This window comes from Ornithorhynchus anatinus, chromosome 2, assembly GCF_004115215.2.
Source record: "Ornithorhynchus anatinus isolate Pmale09 chromosome 2, mOrnAna1.pri.v4, whole genome shotgun sequence".
Classification (NCBI taxonomy): domain Eukaryota; kingdom Metazoa; phylum Chordata; class Mammalia; order Monotremata; family Ornithorhynchidae; genus Ornithorhynchus; species Ornithorhynchus anatinus.
In genome coordinates this window covers 16,735,678-16,753,257 of record NC_041729.1, presented here as the reverse complement: position 1 = coordinate 16,753,257, position 17,580 = coordinate 16,735,678, and the positions used below count along the sequence as shown (strand labels likewise).

Sequence of the window (17,580 nt, the reverse complement as noted above, 5' to 3'; positions counted from 1 at the left end):
TGGGGGAGATCCCGGGGAATGAGGTGGTCCCCCGTGGGGCTCCCAGTCTCCATCCCCATCTGACAGATGAGGTGACCGAGGCCCAGAGAAGTGAGGTGACTTGCCCAAGGTCACCCAACTGACGGCAGGGGAGGCGGGATGAGAACCCCCGTCTCGCGCCGGCCGAGCCCCTGAATGGAAGGCCCCGGCGGGTCTGGGCGGGGGGGGGGGGGGCGGGGGAGGAAGCGCGTGGGGCCTGTGGGCGGCGGCGGCGGCGGCGGCGGCGGCGAGCTAGTTTGTCCCCGGGCGGCCGCCGTGGGGCCGTAACGTGGCAGTGTCCGGCCCCGGCCAATGGGCGGCGCCCGCGTCGGCCTCCTCCGCCGGAAGGGGCGGGGCCGCGCGCCCTGAGGAGGAGGACGACGAAGAGGAGGGGCGGGCGGCGGCGGCGGCGACGACGACGACGAGGAGGACGACGAGCAGGAGGAGGAGGAGGAGCGGGACTGAGGAGGAGGAGCGGGACTGAGGAGGCCGCGGCCCCGGTGGCGCTTCGGGCTCCCGGCCCCGCCATGGTGAGCGCCCCGGAGCTGCTGGCGCTGCTGTCGGCGCTGTCGGCCGCCGCGTCGGGCTACTTCGTCAGCATCGACGCGCACGCGGAGGAGTGCTTCTTCGAGCGGGTCACCTCCGGCACCAAGATGGGGCTCATCTTCGAGGTGGCGGAGGGCGGCTTCCTCGACATCGACGTGGAGGTGACGCCCGCCGCGCCCGGGACCGGGGTTTGGGGGGGGGGGGGGGAGGGCGGGAGGACGGGAGGCGCGCGCGCGCCGGGGGGCGCGGGGGGGGGGGGGAGGGACAAGCGGGCACGCGCCGGCGGGGACGCGCGCGCGCGCACTGGCGCCGAGAGGGGGGGAGGGGGCGCCTCTCTGCTCCTCCTCCTCCTCCTCCTCCGTGCGAGCTCCTCTGTATTGTGCCCCTCTAAGCGCTCAGCACAGTCCTCCGACCGACCCCGTAGGCGCTCAGTAAAGGCCACCCCCTGAAGCTCCGCACTCTAAGTTAATAATAATACTGTCGGTATTTGGGAAGCGCTTACTACGTGCACAGCCCTGTTCTAAGCGCCGGGGGAGATCCAGGGTGACGAGGTGGTCCCCCGTGAGGCTCCCGGTCTTCATCCCCATTTGACAGATGAGGTCACTGAGGTCCAGAGAATACTGCTACTAATAATAATAATGTTGGCATTTGTTAAGCGCTTACTCTGTGCAGAGCACTGTTCTAAGCGCTGGGGGAGACACAGGGGAAGCAGGTGGTCCCACGTGGGGCTCACAGTCTTCATCCCCATTTTACAGATGAGGGAACTGAGGCACCGAGAAGTGAAGTGACTGGCCCACAGTCACACAGCTGACAAGTGGCCGAGCCGGGATTCGAACCCATGACCTCTGACTCCAAAGCCCGTGCTCTTTCCACTGAGCCACGCTCTGCTGGTATTTGCTAGGCGCTTCCTCTGTGCGGAGCACTGTTCTAAGCGCTGGGGGAGATCGAGGGTGATGAGGTGGGCCCACGTGAGGCTCACAGTCTTCATCCCCATTTGACAGATGAGGGAACTGAGGCACAGAGGAGTTAATAGTCATATCGGTATTTAAGCACTTATTAGGTGCAGAGCACTGTTCTAAGCGCTGGGGGAGATCCAGGGTCATCAGGTGGTCCCACGTGAGGCTCCCAGTCTCCATCCCCATTTTGCAGATGAGGTCACTGAGGCCCAGAGGAGTTAATAGTAATGTTGGTATCTGTTAAGCACTTCCTCTGTGCAGAGCACTGTTCTCAGCGCTGGGGGAGATGCGGGGTCATCGGGTGGTCCCACGTGAGGCGCACAATTAATCCCCATTTGACAGATGAGGGAACTGAGGCACAGAGAAGTGAAGTGACTGGCCCCCAGTCACACAGCTGACAAGGGGGGATTCGAACCCATGACCTCTGACTCCCAAGCCCGGGCTCTTTCCACGGAGCCCCGCTGCTTCTCTTGTTCGTCATGGGCCGCAAATGTGTCTGCTTACTGGGATATTGTCCTCCTCCAAGCGCTCAGTAATAATAATAGTGATGGTATTTGTTAAGCGCTCACTGTGTGCTAAGCGCTGGGGGAGATACAGGGTCATCAGGTTGTCCCACGTGAGGCTCACAGCCTTCATCCCCATTTTCCAGATGAGGGGACTGAGGCCCAGAGAAGTGAAGTGACTTGCCCAAAGTCACCCAGCTGACAAGCGGCCGAGCCGGGATTTGAACCCATGATGTCCGACTCCCAAGCCGGGGCTCTTTCCACTGAGCCACGCTGCTTCTCTAAGTAAAGTACAGTGTTCTGTCCCTCGTAGGCGCTCAGTAAATGCCACCCACTGAGTCACCAGACTCTATGTTGGTCGTGGGCAGCGAATGTGTCTGCTTACTGGGATATCGTCCTCTCCCAAGCACTCAGTACAGTGGTCCGCCCACCATAGGCGCTCAGTAAATACCAACCACTGATTCTCCAGACTCTAAGTTCGTTGTGGGCAGCAAATGTGTCTGCCTATTGGGATATTGTCCTCTCCCAAGCGCCTAGTACAGTGTTCTGCCCACCGAAAACACTCAATAAATGCCATCCTCCGGGTCTCCAGGTTGTAAGCCCGTTGTGGGCAGGGGATGTGTCTGCTTACTGTAATATTGTCCTCTCCCAAATGCTCAGTTGAGTGCTGCACCCACCATAGGCACTCAGTAAATGCCACCCACCGAGTCTCCAGACTCTAAGTTCGTCGTGGGCAGTGAATGTGTCTGCCCTTGTCCTCTTCTAAGTGCTCAGTACAGTGCTGTACCCACAGTAGGAGCTCAGTAAATGCCATCCACCGAGTCTCCAGCCTCTAAGCTCATTGTGGGCAGCAAATGGGTCTGCTTACTGCGCTCTTGTTCTCTCAAGCGCTCAGTACAGTGCTCCACCCATGGAAGGCAATCAGTAAATACCATCCACTGGGTCTCCAGACTCTAGGCTTGTTGTGGGCAGCGAATGTGTCTGCTTACTGGGATATTGTCCTCCCCTAAATGTACAGTGCTCCGCCCACGGTAGGCGTTCAGTAAATGCCATCCACCGAGTCTCCAGGCTCTAGGCTCGTTGTGGGCAGCGAATGTGTCTGCTTACTGTTATCTTGTCCTCTCCTAAGCGCTCAGTATAGTGCTGCGCCCACGGTAGGCGCTCAGTAAATACCATCCACTGGGTCTCCAAACTGCAAGTTCATTTTAGGCAGTGACTGTGTCTGTTTACTGTAATATTGCTCTCTCCCAAGCGCCTAGTGCAGTGCGCTGCACACGGAAAGCACTCAATAAATGCTATCGACTGATTCTCCAGACTCTAAGCTCGCTGTGGGCAGGGAATGTGTCTGCTTACTGTGACATTGTCCTCTCCCAAACGCTCAGTACAGTTTGCTGCACACGGTAAGCGCTCAATAAATACCGTCGACTGGGTCTCCAGACGCTAAGCTCGTTGTGGGCAGGGAATGTGTCTCCTTCCTGTGATGTTGTCCTCTCCCAAGCGCTTAGAACAGTGCGCTGCATGCAGTAAGTGCTCAATAAATACAGTTGATTGATTCGCCAGACGGTAAGTTCGTTGTGGGCAGCGAATGTATCTGCTCATTGGGACACTGTCCTCTCCCAAGTGCTTAGAACAGTGTAGTGCACATGGTAAGTGCTCAATAAGTACGATCGAATGAATTCTCGGGAAGATCACCCTTATTTCCCGGGCTGGGCCTCCCTCCCTCCCTCTCTGCCTTAGCCCAACCTCGACTTTGTCCCCCCACCCCGGGCTGACTCCACCCAAGGAGGCTGCGGCTCTGGTTCTGCCTCAGCTCCTGGAAACCCGTCGCTTAGATCAGTCCCTCAGCTATTTATTGAGCGCTCACTGTGTGCAGAGCACTATGCCAAGAGCCGTACAAAGCAACAGAATTTAGTGGATACTTTCCCCGCCCATAATGAGCTAATAGTCTAGGAGTCAACAATGGAATTTAATACTACTATTAATAATAAATAATTTGGGTATTTGTTAGGCATTTACTGTGTGCCAAGCACTGTTTTATGCACTGGGGTAGATATAAGGTCGTCGGGTTGTCCCGTGGGGGGCTCACAGTCATCATCCCCATTTTACAGATGAGGGAACTGAAGCACAGAGAAGTAAAGCGGCTTGCCCAAGGTTAGTCAGCAGACAAGGGGCGGAACCGGGATTAGAACCCACGGTCTCTGACTCCCAAGCCTGGGCTCCTGCCACGAAGCTATGCTGCTCCCATTATTCAATTCATTGAATGCTTATTGCTAGATGCTTATTCATTCATTCATTCAATAGTATTTATTGAGCGCTTACTGTGTGCAGAGCTCTGTACTAAGCCCTTGGAATGGACAATTCGGCAACAGATAGAGACCATCCCTGCCCCGTGACGTGACGGGCTCACAGTCCAATCGGGGGAGACAGACGAACAGAAACAAGACAACTTAATCAGGATAAATAGACTCAAGGTGATGGACACCTCATTAACAAAATAAATAGGGTAATAAAAATCTAGACAAATGAGCACAGTGTTGAAGGGAGGGGAAGGGAGAGGAGGAAGAACAGAGGGAAAGAGGGCTTAGCTGAGGGGAGGTGAATGGGGAGCAGAGGGAAAAGGGGAAGCTCAGTCTGGGCAGGCCTCCTGGAGGAGGTGAGCTCTCAGTAGGGCCTAGAAGTGACATCTGCCAAAAGCTGGTCTGGGCCCCGTCTGGCCACAGACCAGCTAACAGCTGCTTTTCTTCTCATCGGTCTTACCCTAGAGAAGTTGCATTTTTGTATTCCAGGCGGCTAGGGATGCAGCGTATCGTTACATGTGAGGCTAAAAGAACTTCTTCAATTTGGTAACTCTCTCTGAGTGGAATTCTTGAGGTAAACCGTTATTAAACTGTTCTGTGGTTTCCTCTGGAGATTAAGTACTTTGCTTTCGTTCTCGCTCCCCTGTGGTTGTGTGCTGCGTTGCCATCCACCACGGAGAATAAGATGTGTGTGTCTGTGTACAGCGTGTACACGGAGGTGGATCACAGCAGTCCTTCACCAGTCCCCTTGAAACACCGCAGCGAAGGCCTCTAAGGGGTCCCAGAAGAACCCTGTCCTCCCTTTCAACTCCAGGGATGTTTTGCTCGAGTTAGAAATTGTCGTACAGTGTCAGGTTTCACTTTGAGAAACTTACAGATGGTCAGAGCTAGTTAGGATTGAGTTTTGCCTAGTGTGGAAAACAGCATTTCAGCCGAATTGAGAACTGAAGACAATTAAGAGAGCTAAAAGTGGAGTTATTGAGGAAGCCGTTGGGCTGGGGCGCTGTTTCTCTCTTGATAGCGATCGATCACACTTGAAAAGTAGTTTGAGAAATGTAGATTCGTTTACTCTTTGGAATTTGCGACGGCAGTGACTCGAATTCACATTCATCTGTGGGGTTCTTAGTGGCCTCCCCTTCTTAAACTTCTCCAGTTGCCACTGGAGCAGATATGCCAATCAATCAATTAAAGGATTTATTGAGTGTCTTTGTTCAGAGGACTCTACAAAGCATTTGAGAGAGTACAACGGTGAGGTGTGAATTGATCCCTAGCTCTGTATCTTTTAGTCTGTCTTTTCTGGTATGTAACTGCTTACAATATGCCCGTACTGCCTACTTTATTAAACGCTGGGATAGATGCAAGGTAATCAGATTGGACACAGTCCATGTCTCCAATGGAGTTCTAAGTCTTAATCCCCATTTGATAGATAGGGTAAATGAGGAACAGAAAAGCAAAGTGATTGCCCCGAGATCACATACTAGTGGTGGAGGTGGAATTAGAACCCGGGCCCTTTAGATTTCCTGGCCTCAAGGAGCTGTCATATCAGTAGTCACAGCTCCCTAGAGCACTTGTGTACCTGATTATTTAAATTTATACTCATTACTTCCTCTTATCTAAAGTTTATTTCAGTTTTTGTCTCCCCATAGAGACTGTAAAGTCATCTTCTTATTGTCAATAATAATAATACGTATGAAGCACGTACTCTGTGCCAAGCACCCTTCTAGGCATTTAGGTAGATACAAGTTAATCAGGTTAGATGCTGCCCCTTTCCCCTTTCTCCCATAGTCTTAAGTGGGAGAAGATAATTTACCGATGAGGAAATTGAAGTACAGAGACTTTAAGTGACTTGCCCAAGGTCACACGGTCGGCAAATGGCTGAACCAGAATTAGAATCCAGGCCTCTGGCTCCCTGGCCGGTGCTCTTTTGCTTCACCTTGCAGACAGGGACCGTGACTACTACCTTAATTCTTTTGTCCTCTGCCAAGAGTTGGGTGCGGTGCTCTGCCCCTAGTAGGTACTCAGCAGATTCTGTGAATTGAATGCCTATAACAAATGTTGCTTTTTTCCTTAGGGTTTCTGTTGAAGACAGGTATTGAAGCTGCTGAAAGTGACTGATGGCGACACGCTCTCGAGATGCTTGTTCATTCAGCAGTGTCTATTGAGCTCCTACTGTGTGCAGAGCACTGTTCTAGAGCAAACTAAAACACATGATCCTTGTCTTAAAGAATTTTATGACCTGGTACATAGCCACCTCAACCAAAATTAAATTTCAGTGCCAACAATCTATTATAGAAGGTTACCCATCCACCGCTCCATTGGCTTTAAAGCACTCCTTCCTCCCTCCTTCTTTACCTCTTTTCATTCATTCAGTAGTATTTGTTGAGTGCTATATGCAGAGCACTGTACTAAGCGCTTGGAATATACAATTCGGCACCAGATAGAGACAATCCCTGTCCGATGACGGGCTCACAGTCTAAACGGGGTAGACAGACAGCAAAGCAAAACCTCTTACAGCCCAGCCCGCACACTTCACTCCTCTAGCGCCAACCTTCTTACTCTACGTCAATCTCGTGTATCTTGCCGCTGACCCCTCGCCCACCACCTGCCTCTGCTGTAGAACGCCCTCCCCCTTCATATCTGACAGGCCATCATGTTTCCCACCTTCCAAGCCTTATTACAAGGCACATCTCGTCCAAGAGGCCTTCCCTGGTTAAGCCCTCATTTCCTCTTCTCCCACTCCCTTTGGCATCCCCCTTGGACTTGGATTTGTACCCTTTATTTACAACTTCCTCAGCCCCGCTGCACTTATGCACGTCACCGACTTGCTTATGGTAATGTCCATCTCCTCTAGACCATAAGTTCCTTTTGGGTAGGGACTGTGTCTGCCAACTCTCTTATATTGTTCCCTCCCAAGCGCTTAGTAGATACGTTTTCAAGAAGGTGCCTAGTGGATTAGAGCAGGGGCCTGGGAGTCAGAAGGAACTGGGTTCTGGTCCTGGCTCTGCCACTTGTTTGTTGTGTAATCTTGGGCAAGTCACTTCATTTACCTCATCTGTAATATGGGGATTGAGACAGAGCCCCACGTGGGACAGGGACTGTGTCCACAATCTGTTTTTGCTTGTATCCACCCCAGCGCTCAGTACGGTGCCTGGCACACAGTATGTGCTTAACAAATATCACAATTAATATTATTCTCTACCTCAGTGCTCAGTGCAGTGCCGAGCACCCAGTAAGAGCTTAACAAATACCACAATTATTATTATTATCTACCCCAGTGCTCAGTACAGTGCCGATCACCCAGTAAGTGCTTAAATGCCACGATTATTATTATTATCTACCCCAGTGCTTAGTATAGTGCCTGGCACATAGTAAGTACTTAAAGTCTATATTGAAAAAAAAAATGTGGTTGGTTGAAGGCCTACCATTTGAAGTTGTTTAATTTTAAATTCTGTTTTTAAACTTCTAAAGTATTTTTTTTCCACCACCTGCTGCAGTGTCACTGATAGGCTTTTTTCTTACTCTAGATTACAGGACCTGATAATAAAGGAATTTACAAAGGAGACCGGGAGTCCAGTGGGAAATACACATTTGCTGCTCATATGGATGGAACTTACAAGTTTTGTTTTAGCAACAGAATGTCCACTATGACTCCAAAGATAGTGATGTTCACTATTGATATTGGAGAAGCTCCGAAGGGCCAAGATATGGAAACAGAAGGTGCGAGCATTTGCGAGGAGACTATTCATGTGACGATCTCTGTGTTTGGAGATTTTTCTCATTTTAGTAATCTTGTTTTTTCCCTTCTGAATTTAATGATGATCTTGGAGTTCCATACCCTCTTATGTTATCTGGTGTGTTAAGAAATGTCCCAACCGAACCTTCGATGTCATGAAGTAATTCACCTTCCACAAGCTAATATATCTTGCCGATAGCCACCTCTCCCTCCATTTCCATTTATTCCAATTAAGCTTACATTTAATTTAAGGCCTCAGTCTGACTTCTCTCTTCCCTTTAATGTGCAAATGCTGGTATGTAGTTTGTTGCTTGGTGTAAATGATCAATTTACCGCTTTCTGTTGGGTACTTGTGTTTTATCTGTTACACTTTTCTTTAGGTGGTGGAGATACCTGGGATGGTATGTGTACTGCCTTTTGACAGCTCATGGCATCCTGTCTTTTGCATAGACGATTAACTAATGTCTAATTTGTGCTTTCCTTTTTCTCTAACCTCAGTTTGTTAGCATGAGATTGGATGCTTCTTTTTTTTTTTTTTTAAACCTCTCTTAATGAAAACCTTACAAGCAGATGGGCTGATTTCCTTTAGGTAGTTATTGATGAGACAGTTTTCGTTCAACGTAAAGTGAAAGACTGTCGAGGATTTTAAAAGTCAAACTTTTACCTTCTGAACTTACTTGAAAGGAAATAAAAAATAATTGTGGGATTACCTGTGGGTAAATAAGTACAAATCAGCTGTACATTTACATCAGCTTATTGGAGTTGAGCAATATCACTGTTTTTTTAATCTTAGCAGTTGTATACCAGTGTTTGCCATCATTTCATTTATAGCAGATTTGTCTTGGGGCCAGGGGAAGTTAGAAAAATAGGTCTAAGGGTTTTGAGGCCTCTGTACGTTGACTGTTGATCATGTAGCTTAATATCTCAGCCTGCCAACTGTCTTCAAGCGAGCATTTTTTAGTATGTTTCAAAATAGCAGTGGGGTAACATCGATTAAGCAACCGAAATTGTAGAAATGGAGTGGAGGCTGAAAAATTTTTTTTGGATTTCTTGAAGGTCATTATTGCTCAGACTAGTCGCAGGCAGATAGAGCCTTTGTCTGCTGGGAGCATTCCAAACTCAGGCCTCCGGTTCTTTTTGGTATTTTTTCTGGGCTGCAGGAAGAGATGGGTGTTTTGCAGGGCTGGGTTTCTCTCTCCGTCCTTCTAGTAAAAGGGCTGGAATAATTTGACCACGTTGCCCGACATATGTGAAATTTGAACTGTTCTTAAATAATCCTTTAACATCTCAGAGCCTTGCTTTTGCGTGTTAAAGGCATTGTATAGCCACTACCAAATCGACCCTCTTCCCCTTAGAAGGTTACGTGTAGCACGTTGGACTCAAGCAGAGTCCGCTCAGAAGGGTGTGACCCTAGGTTCCGACGGATCCGCTGTCAAGTACGCGGGGCCCTAGGTCCCTGCTGCGATCCCCACAATCACTTAGCGCCTGATCCGTGATTTCGAATCCAAACGGCGCATCGTTGGATTTTGGTTGACGGGATAGATCCTCGAAAAGTTGGCTTTCTTTCTGCCCTTTTCGGGTCATTTGTTATCTAATCACACTCCCTGGAAGCGCACACTTTGTTCCCTTCGGAAGGGAAGGCTAGCGCACCCCACGTACGTCTTCGGGTAAAGGTGAACCGGGCGTAAAGGTGAACCGGGCGAAAAACCCTGTGCAGTCAAGAGCCTTTTTGTCGATAGAACAAGCTCCGTCATTTCCCCACTCTGCTAAAATGTGCCTGAATGTGACCACGAGAGGGTCAGAAGAGGTGAGACCCGGGAGCCGATATTTCGGTGATTGACTTTTCCTTTGCTAAAGAGGGATAGCTCCTAAAATGGAAGAATCCATTCTGGGCGGCTCACGATAGTATACAGGATCCCTGTAGTTGTATCTAGTACTAAAACGTTTGTTCCATTTGAATTTTTCAGATATTTGCATGGTATTGATTCTGCCTGGTTATTGCTTATAAGTTTTCACTCTGGTTTTGTGCGACAGGGGTTTGATATAGAAAGTTAGACTTTATCTTGACCGAGCATTGTTGCCATCCTCTGTTCAGCCCACTTCCTCTCCATGGCTCTACCAGCTAGTCCGGAGAGCGGAGTCCACTTAAAAAGCAAAACATAAAAAATGTAAAGAAATCCGTTACCTGCCAAGGGTAAGTATTCTGTAGATTGCTTCCCCATCTAAGAGCTTTCTCTCCCAGGACTAAAGCTGTTTAAAGACTCCTGTAAGAAAGACTTCATCGGTAAAGCCGAGCAGCGTTCCAAAATACCAGTAAAAAAGTGGTCAGAAAGGGGGGTGGTGGGGGAAGAGTCATTTCTAAATGGCCTTCGGAAGTCTTGGTGCTTTCCAAGAGAAGCCTTTTCTGACGTCGTCTTTGAAAACAAAATAAGCCGTCCGACACGTTTTCTCACTCTTCTCCCCGTCCCCTGTGCAGCGCACCAGAACAAACTAGAAGAGATGATTAACGAGCTAGCTGTGGCCATGACAGCTGTGAAGCATGAACAGGAGTACATGGAAGTTCGTGAGCGAATACACAGAGCAAGTAAGTGAAGGCTCGACAGTCGGCACGTTGATGTGGAATAGTCCCATATTGGGTCATCTGGAATCTGCCGGGGTTGAAAGTGAATGTTCGAAACTCTTAAATCGGTCATTTTAGTGAATCGCTTCCACCTTTTTTATTCAGCAAGAGCTTTTTAATCAGAGTGGCCCTTTGTAAACGAGGATATTTCACTTAGTGTTCTACAATGGTTTTCATCGAAGGCTGTGTAAAACAGTTTTGTGGAAGCAGTGAGGGGAAAATTTGCCCTGATTTAGGCTTCGGGTGGAGTGGGACTCTGCTTTCTTCATCTGCAAGTTGGAGAAATGAACCATTAAACACAGGATGAAATTCGGCAGGGCTGAAAGGCTAGGCAAGAGAGATACAGGTATGCATTGAGTATTAGCTGACTCTGAAGGGTACTCTGTCCAGGGTATGAGGTCTCCACACTAAAAAGATTGAGGAGGAAGGGAAGAGGGTATGAAGAAGAGCGGCAACAATACTGAAAGGAAACTCCAGTTTGAGAAAAGTAGAATGGAATTGGAGTTCAACAGAGAAAAAACTTGCACAGTAAGAATGGGTGTTGGGGGAGAAAGATGGCCGGCCTGTCCTTCCACCATCCTGAGGGCTAAACCTAAAGAAAAATACTCCAAAGAAAAAAATGGAGTTCAGATTCACAAAAGTAAAAATAGTCAGACCAGTTGACCCCCCTGTGGTGCCTTTTGGTGGTTTTCTGAGTTCATAAGTTTGTTTTGGATGGGTGTTTTGTGGAAAATCAGAGGACAATCGTAATTTAAGGGGATGTCATGGTTTTTTTGGTATAGTCCAATCACGGTTTCTGGCACAGAGTTCCACAGATAGTCGCTTTCATTTTGCACAAGTAATTGTGGTTTACTAAATATCTGATTTGGATTTGCATCCTTTACTTACCCTTCCCTCAGCCCCACAGCACTTGGGCCCATATCCACAACTGATTTTTATTAATGTCTTTCTCCCCCTCTAGTCTGTGGGCAGGGAACATGTCTGTCAACTCTGTTATATTGTACCCTCCCAAGTGCTTGGTACAGTGCAGTGCACCCAGTAAATGCTCAGTAAATACGATTGACGGGTAACAGAGTCTGGTGGAGTTCATTACATTTAGTGTGCGTAGACAACAAAGATTGTACCAGTTAAGATGGTCCTGACTGGTTTAGTAATTTTCAAGGCATGTGTTCCTTTACACATACTTAAAAATCACAAATTGTCAAGGCGGTCGCTTGTGAGGAGAGAGACCAGGTGCCTTCTTTTGGACTCTCCCAAGTCCTTAGTCCGGCGTTGTGTACCCAGTTGTTGCTCAGTCAACACTGTTGAAGGCCAAGAGCTAGAACACTGACATCCACTGGGGTTACATATCAGGTTGTCATCAGTCCAATCCCATTTTTATTAAGAGATTGCAGTGGTTTCAAATATTATTTGGATTTGGCTACCTCTCCCCCTTTCCGGGACTCTGCTGCCAAGATCACTATTAAAAAAAAAATGATCGTTCCATGTCTCCCTGGGACTCAAAAACCTCCAGTGGTTGCCCATTCACGGCCACGTCAAACGGAAACTCGTTGCCGTCGGCTTTAAGGGGCACTCGATCAGCTCTCCTGCCTCCTACCTCACTTCCCTAATCTCCCACTACACCCAGCCCAACCACTTGCCTCCTCAAACACCAACCCACTCACCGTCCCTCGAACTTGTCTGTCTGGCCGCCGACCCCTTGCCGCCCTCCCCCCCGTGCCTTGGAGCTCCCTTTCCGTTCATATCTGACAGCCCCCCAACTCTTTCCCACCTCGAAGCCCTCCTAAAATCCTCTCTCCTCCAAGAGGCCTTTCCTTGCTAAGCTCTCACTTCCCCTCTCCCCCTCTAGACTCTAAGCTCATTGAGGGCAGGGAACGTATATGTAATGTTGTACTCTCCCACGCGCTTACGCAGTGCTCGGCACACAGTATCATCCTCAATGGTATTTATTAAGTGCTTACTGCTCATAGAGCACTTGACTAAGCCCTGGGAGAGAGCACTTGGGTAGAAATCGGGCACAGCCCATGTCTCTTGTGGGGCTCACAATCCAAGTGAGCGCTCAGTCAGTCAGTGGTATTTATTGAGCACTTATTACGTGCAGAGCACTGGATTAAGTGCTTAGAAGAGTATAGTACAAGGGGGTTGAATAGCATTGATTGGTTGTAGTTTGGGCTTTGAAGTAATCATAGTTCTTAGTTGGCTACTAGCGTACTGCCATGTTGAGGCGGCATCTCAAGGTCGCCAGTACGTGAGAAAGCTGCACGGCCTAGTGGAAAAGGCATCAACCTAGGAGTCTCACTCAGGACCTGGGTTTTAATTGTAGGTCTGTGGCGTCTTTGCTACGTGACCCTGGGGAAGTCACTTCGCCTCTCTGTCTTTTTCCTCATCTGTACATTGGGGATTAAATCCCTGCTCTCCCTCTTACTTAGACCGCGAGCTCCATGCGGAACAGGACTGTGTCCGACCTGATTACCCCGGCGCTTAGTACAGTGGGCGAAGACCGAGTAAGAGCTTAACAGATGCCACCATGACCATTATAATGATCAGAAACTAGGTGCTGTCTATTTAAAAGTTAAGGATCATAGTACTTGGCTTACTGTGCTTTACATCAACATTGCCTTTCAGAGGCTGAATCTCAGTGGGTCGCGTGTCTCGGCTGAATATGATCAAACGGAAAAACCTAAATCTGGTTGTTCCTATTACGGTTTTAGAGCCTTTTGCCATATGGTCTGTGCGATCGTGTTGGGTGCTACAGATCTGAGACTTGAAAGCTCCCAGTGATTGGGTTTGTCATCTTCAGAAAGTAATTTCTCCGCTCAGTGGGGATTTTCTTTGGTGCGTATCGCTCTGATAGGAGTCTTGGGAGAATCATTAGTGTCAAGCGCTTGAATTTTCTTGGGAGAGATTCACAAAAATTCACAGGAAGCACTGTTCTTGACCGGCTGATGGACTGGAGCGTTGATGACAACTGAATTAATTTTCTCGTTTGTTTGTCTCCAACAGTCAATGACAACACAAACAGCAGAGTGGTCCTCTGGTCGTTTTTTGAAGCTCTTGTACTAGTTGCCATGACATTGGGACAGATCTACTACCTGAAGAGATTTTTTGAAGTCCGGCGGGTGGTTTAAAGGCTTTTCCTGATGATCCCAAACACAAAATTCACTGTTTACCAAACAACTTGGTCACAACAATGTCACTTAGTTTCTAAGTTTTTGTTTTCTGACCTATGTATACTCATTGTTAATATTTCTTCTTGATAAATATGTTTTTTGGGAAAAAAAGATAAAACCTTCTGTAGCAAGGACTGCCCTAAAAACATTTGACATTTGATTGGAATTTTGTCATTTTAAATCTGCCTCCACCATACAGGTCCTTCTAGAGCTCAAATGCTGTAAGTGGAATGTAGTAACATAGTAACTTTTATGCCTCGATTTTTCTCTTTCCTGTTCTCATAATCCAATGCAATTCCTTGAAGAAAACAGCACAAGGCCTGATGGTACTTTACTAAAATTGCTGTATATGTTCTCTGGATCTCTAACCCTGCTGTACAGGTTGTAAAAATATTCCATTTGGCTGGTGGTTTTGAGGTTGGGCTCCCCCCCCCTTCAGGACACAAATGAAACTTAAATTCTGCCCCTCGAATAATGGGCAGGAGGCACTTGACTTTTCAGTATGATACTGTAACCGGGTGCTTGTGTTCCCACTTCTTGTTTTAATTTAAAAAAAACCCCCAAAAATAAAACAAATACCCAACAGACTACTCCCCCAACAAGATTTAAGTGTTCATTACATTGGATCCTGGGGCTTTCTAAGTATGTGCCGAATCAATGAACTTTCTGCCTGGTGGAGCAGGCCGGTAACCCACGCGGTTTTGGTTTTCGCTTCATTTGGCGTAACAGTGTACGTTAAAGCCAGTTGCGTGCAACATGATGGCTCAGCAGACGATGGCTATCAAATTCCTCTGCGCTGGCATGCCCAGCGTTTGCCCCCTCTTGCCTCCCAACCCCACCTCCACCTCCCCCACCGCCCCCCAAAATCGTTGGCACTTCCAAAGTGTAATTGGGGAAAGCTGGATTCCTGATGCCAAAGGGTTAAAGGCTCTCGAGTGTTATCGCAATGTTATACAGCCACTATTTTATTTTTAGTAATGGCATTTTGGGCCATTGTCTAGAGGGTACTGAGTGTCATTCTCAGTGCTAGTTGTTTTTTGGTTTTGTTGTTGTTTTTTTTTTTTCTTCTCGTTTTAGACACGTGAACTTCCTTTCTTATGAAACAACTTTCTGCTCTTGGTCTGGGATGTTGGGTTTAAAATTTGAAAAGCATCTGTTTATGGTGAGGGGCTGATTCAGGATTATGTTGTGACTGATATATATGAGTTACTTGTACTTTTTTTGATCTTTTCAAGGGGGGAAAACTACAAGTAACGAGTTTTGTACTATTAATTTAAAATTTGTTACAGGTTTTCATGTTGGGAGTAAAATTTTTTCAACCTTAGGCAGATTCTGGCAACAGTTGACCAGTAAGGTGAGTGTTTCACCTTAGGGCAGCTGTTACTCACCAACTCTTTTGTGTGAAACACTTCAAAATTTGATTCGAAGATGTAAATTAAAATCGGTTGTCTAAATATGACCCAGGTTCGGTAAATAAACAATTCTTTAATAAAAAGAATCACGTTTGGGCTTTTATTTTTTACTTCTGAAGAAATGATCCTAATATCAAACACAAACTTTACTTCTAGGTGGGAAATAAATTTTCGGAAAGGGTCGAACGGCAATCATTTAATTTCTCTAATTGTATGCTTACTTTCCGTTATAGCTTGGAGAGAAAATTTCTGAAATGCAACACAAGTGAGTCAATGGCTTGATTGTGGTGGTTCATGCAAAGTTGTACATTCCAAGCGTTTAGTACAGTGCTCTGCACGTAGTAAGCGCTCAATAAATGCTATTGAATGAATGAATGAAAGTTGATCTTAGAACAGAAGTTCCCATTTCTTGGCCAGATCTTTCCAGCCTAAATGAGAGATGTTTTAGTTCATTCAACTTGTGTAGACAATTGAACTGGAGTGATCCAGATTGGCTGAGGTTTGGGAACAGATTAAGTAGTTATTTGACTCTCTTTTCACTTGGTTTTATGGCGCTGCGCCAATATATGAAAATAAGCCGCAGCACCTTGTTATCGCTCTTTAAATTTGCAGATCACGGTTTCATGGCTTTTTCTTCTATACTTGATGCTCTTTTGTGTTACCGTTTCGGTTTTGTGCAGCCGTTTGAAACGGTACAACCAGGGGCAGAGGGGAAAGGAGAAGAGGGGAGAGAGAGAGAGAATGAAAATGAATACATTAGAAAAGGAGCTAATTGACAGTGAAATTCATCCCGTGAATGTAAGTGGGTAAGTGGCTAGAAAGGCCAACGCAAGTAGTACAGTGGCCGCCGCATTCTACCCACAAAAGAAGCCGTCCCTCGTGTTATATTCAATATTTGCAGTGCATGGCTCCTTATCTCTTGTTCCTTACAAAGCTTTTGCTGAAAAAGAGTCACTCCTTTCTCGATAGCGGCGCCCAAGGATGACCTGTCCTTGGCAGTTGATTTCCCTGTTCTCATGTGGGATTCAACATAGTTGCAAGCTTCGTTATACTGAGTCTTAAAAATGTTTCCGCTGCCCTCCTTACTCTCTCCCAATTTCAGTTTTCCATCCTGCCGTCGTTCATTCTCCTCACCCTCCCCACCCGGCATAGCTGGGTCGAGATGAACGGAGCTTTGATGCGAGGGGTTGGACTACTAAATTCCGGAACTTCCTTCTTGGTGAGCCGACTGTGGAAGGAACTGAGGTGGTGTGGGGGTCAGTTGGAAATCCAGCCTAGTCTTGTTGGGAATGACTCAGGCATCATTCTCCACTAGGATGTGGCCACATTGGTGCATCCTCTTGTTCATTCATTCGTTCAGTTTTATTTAGTGAGCGTTTACTGTGTGCAGAGCACTGGACTAAGCACTTGGAATGGACAATTCGGCAACAGACAGAGACAATCCCTGCCCAGCAACGGACTCACAGTTGAAGTAGCAGCATGGCGTAGGGGTTAGAGCACGGGCCCGGGAGTCAAAAGGATCATGGGTTTTAATCCCGGCTCCGCCACGTGCCTGCTGTGTGACCTTGGGCAAATCACTCCACTTCTCCTGGCCTCAGTTCCCTCATCTATAAAATGGGGATTGAGATTATGAGCCCTAGGTGGGACAGGGACTGTGTCTAACCTGACTTGCTTGTATCCATTCCAGTGCTTAATACAGTGCTTGACATGGTCAGGGCTTATCAGACACCACAATTATTATTATTTAAGTCTCAGATGTTCTATTCTGAGACCCCAAGCTGCGCCGATTCTCCCTACCAGATGTCTCATTGCCGGGGGGCGGTGGACTGGGTGAGAGAGCGTAGGTGCCTCTGAGCAATCCATCACCAGTAGAGCAAAAGCAGCTTGAGAACATGTCCTGCTGGCAGCAGAATATAACTTTTCTCTTTTCCATTGGTATCTGAGAAGCATAAGATTCTTGTTAAGGGGCCAAGAATACTACCACGTCTTAGGCGTAGTGTGCAAATTATTCCCGGTGGGATGCCCACACTAGTGGATACAATCTTACCATCAAGGGCAGCTATTTTGTGCAGTAAGTGTGAGACCGTTGCCGTTCATCATGGCAAATGCAAGGGGATTTAAATGTCACCTACCTGCAGGGTACAAGAGTAATTTCCTGAACGTTAGCAAACGTAAATTCAACAGTGCACCCGCTTTGCTTGAGGGTGGTGATCTCCAAAGTATTGGGTTCAAATTGTCATGGGTTCAAATCCCGGCTCTGTTGCTTGTCAGCTGTGTGACTTTGGGCAAGTCACTTAACTTCTCTCTGCCTCAGTGACCTCATCT

At 47.6% G+C, this 17,580-nt stretch overlaps 1 protein-coding gene across 2 annotated transcripts; it reads left to right on the top strand.

Moving 5' to 3' along the window:
- Positions 1-448: 448 nt before the first annotated feature.
- On the top strand, positions 449-15,341 carry TMED2 (transmembrane p24 trafficking protein 2). 2 transcript variants are annotated; one of them, XM_029057488.2, is made up of 5 exons: positions 449-725; positions 7,845-8,037; positions 8,434-8,454; positions 10,530-10,637; positions 13,677-15,341. In XM_029057488.2, exons 1-5 carry the CDS (start codon positions 546-548, stop codon positions 13,799-13,801), a joined length of 627 nt encoding a protein of 208 aa, XP_028913321.1. In that variant the 5' UTR covers positions 449-545; the 3' UTR covers positions 13,802-15,341. The 2 variants fall into 2 exon arrangements, with proteins under 2 accessions (XP_028913321.1, XP_028913322.1); XM_029057489.1 differs by lacking the exon at positions 8,434-8,454 and having other exon boundaries at positions 546-725.
- The last annotated feature ends 2,239 nt before the right edge of the window (positions 15,342-17,580 follow it).

Bases quoted from the DNA above. Each gene is read 5' to 3' on its own strand.
- TMED2 (XM_029057488.2), top strand. From the start codon at position 546: ATGGTGAGCGCCCCGGAGCTGCTGGCGCTGCTGTCGGCGCTGTCGGCC. The intron at 726-7,844 runs GTGACGCCCGCC...TTCTTACTCTAG, and splicing joins TCCTCGACATCGACGTGGAG to ATTACAGGACCTGATAATAA. The intron at 8,038-8,433 runs GTGCGAGCATTT...ACTTTTCTTTAG, and splicing joins CCAAGATATGGAAACAGAAG to GTGGTGGAGATACCTGGGAT.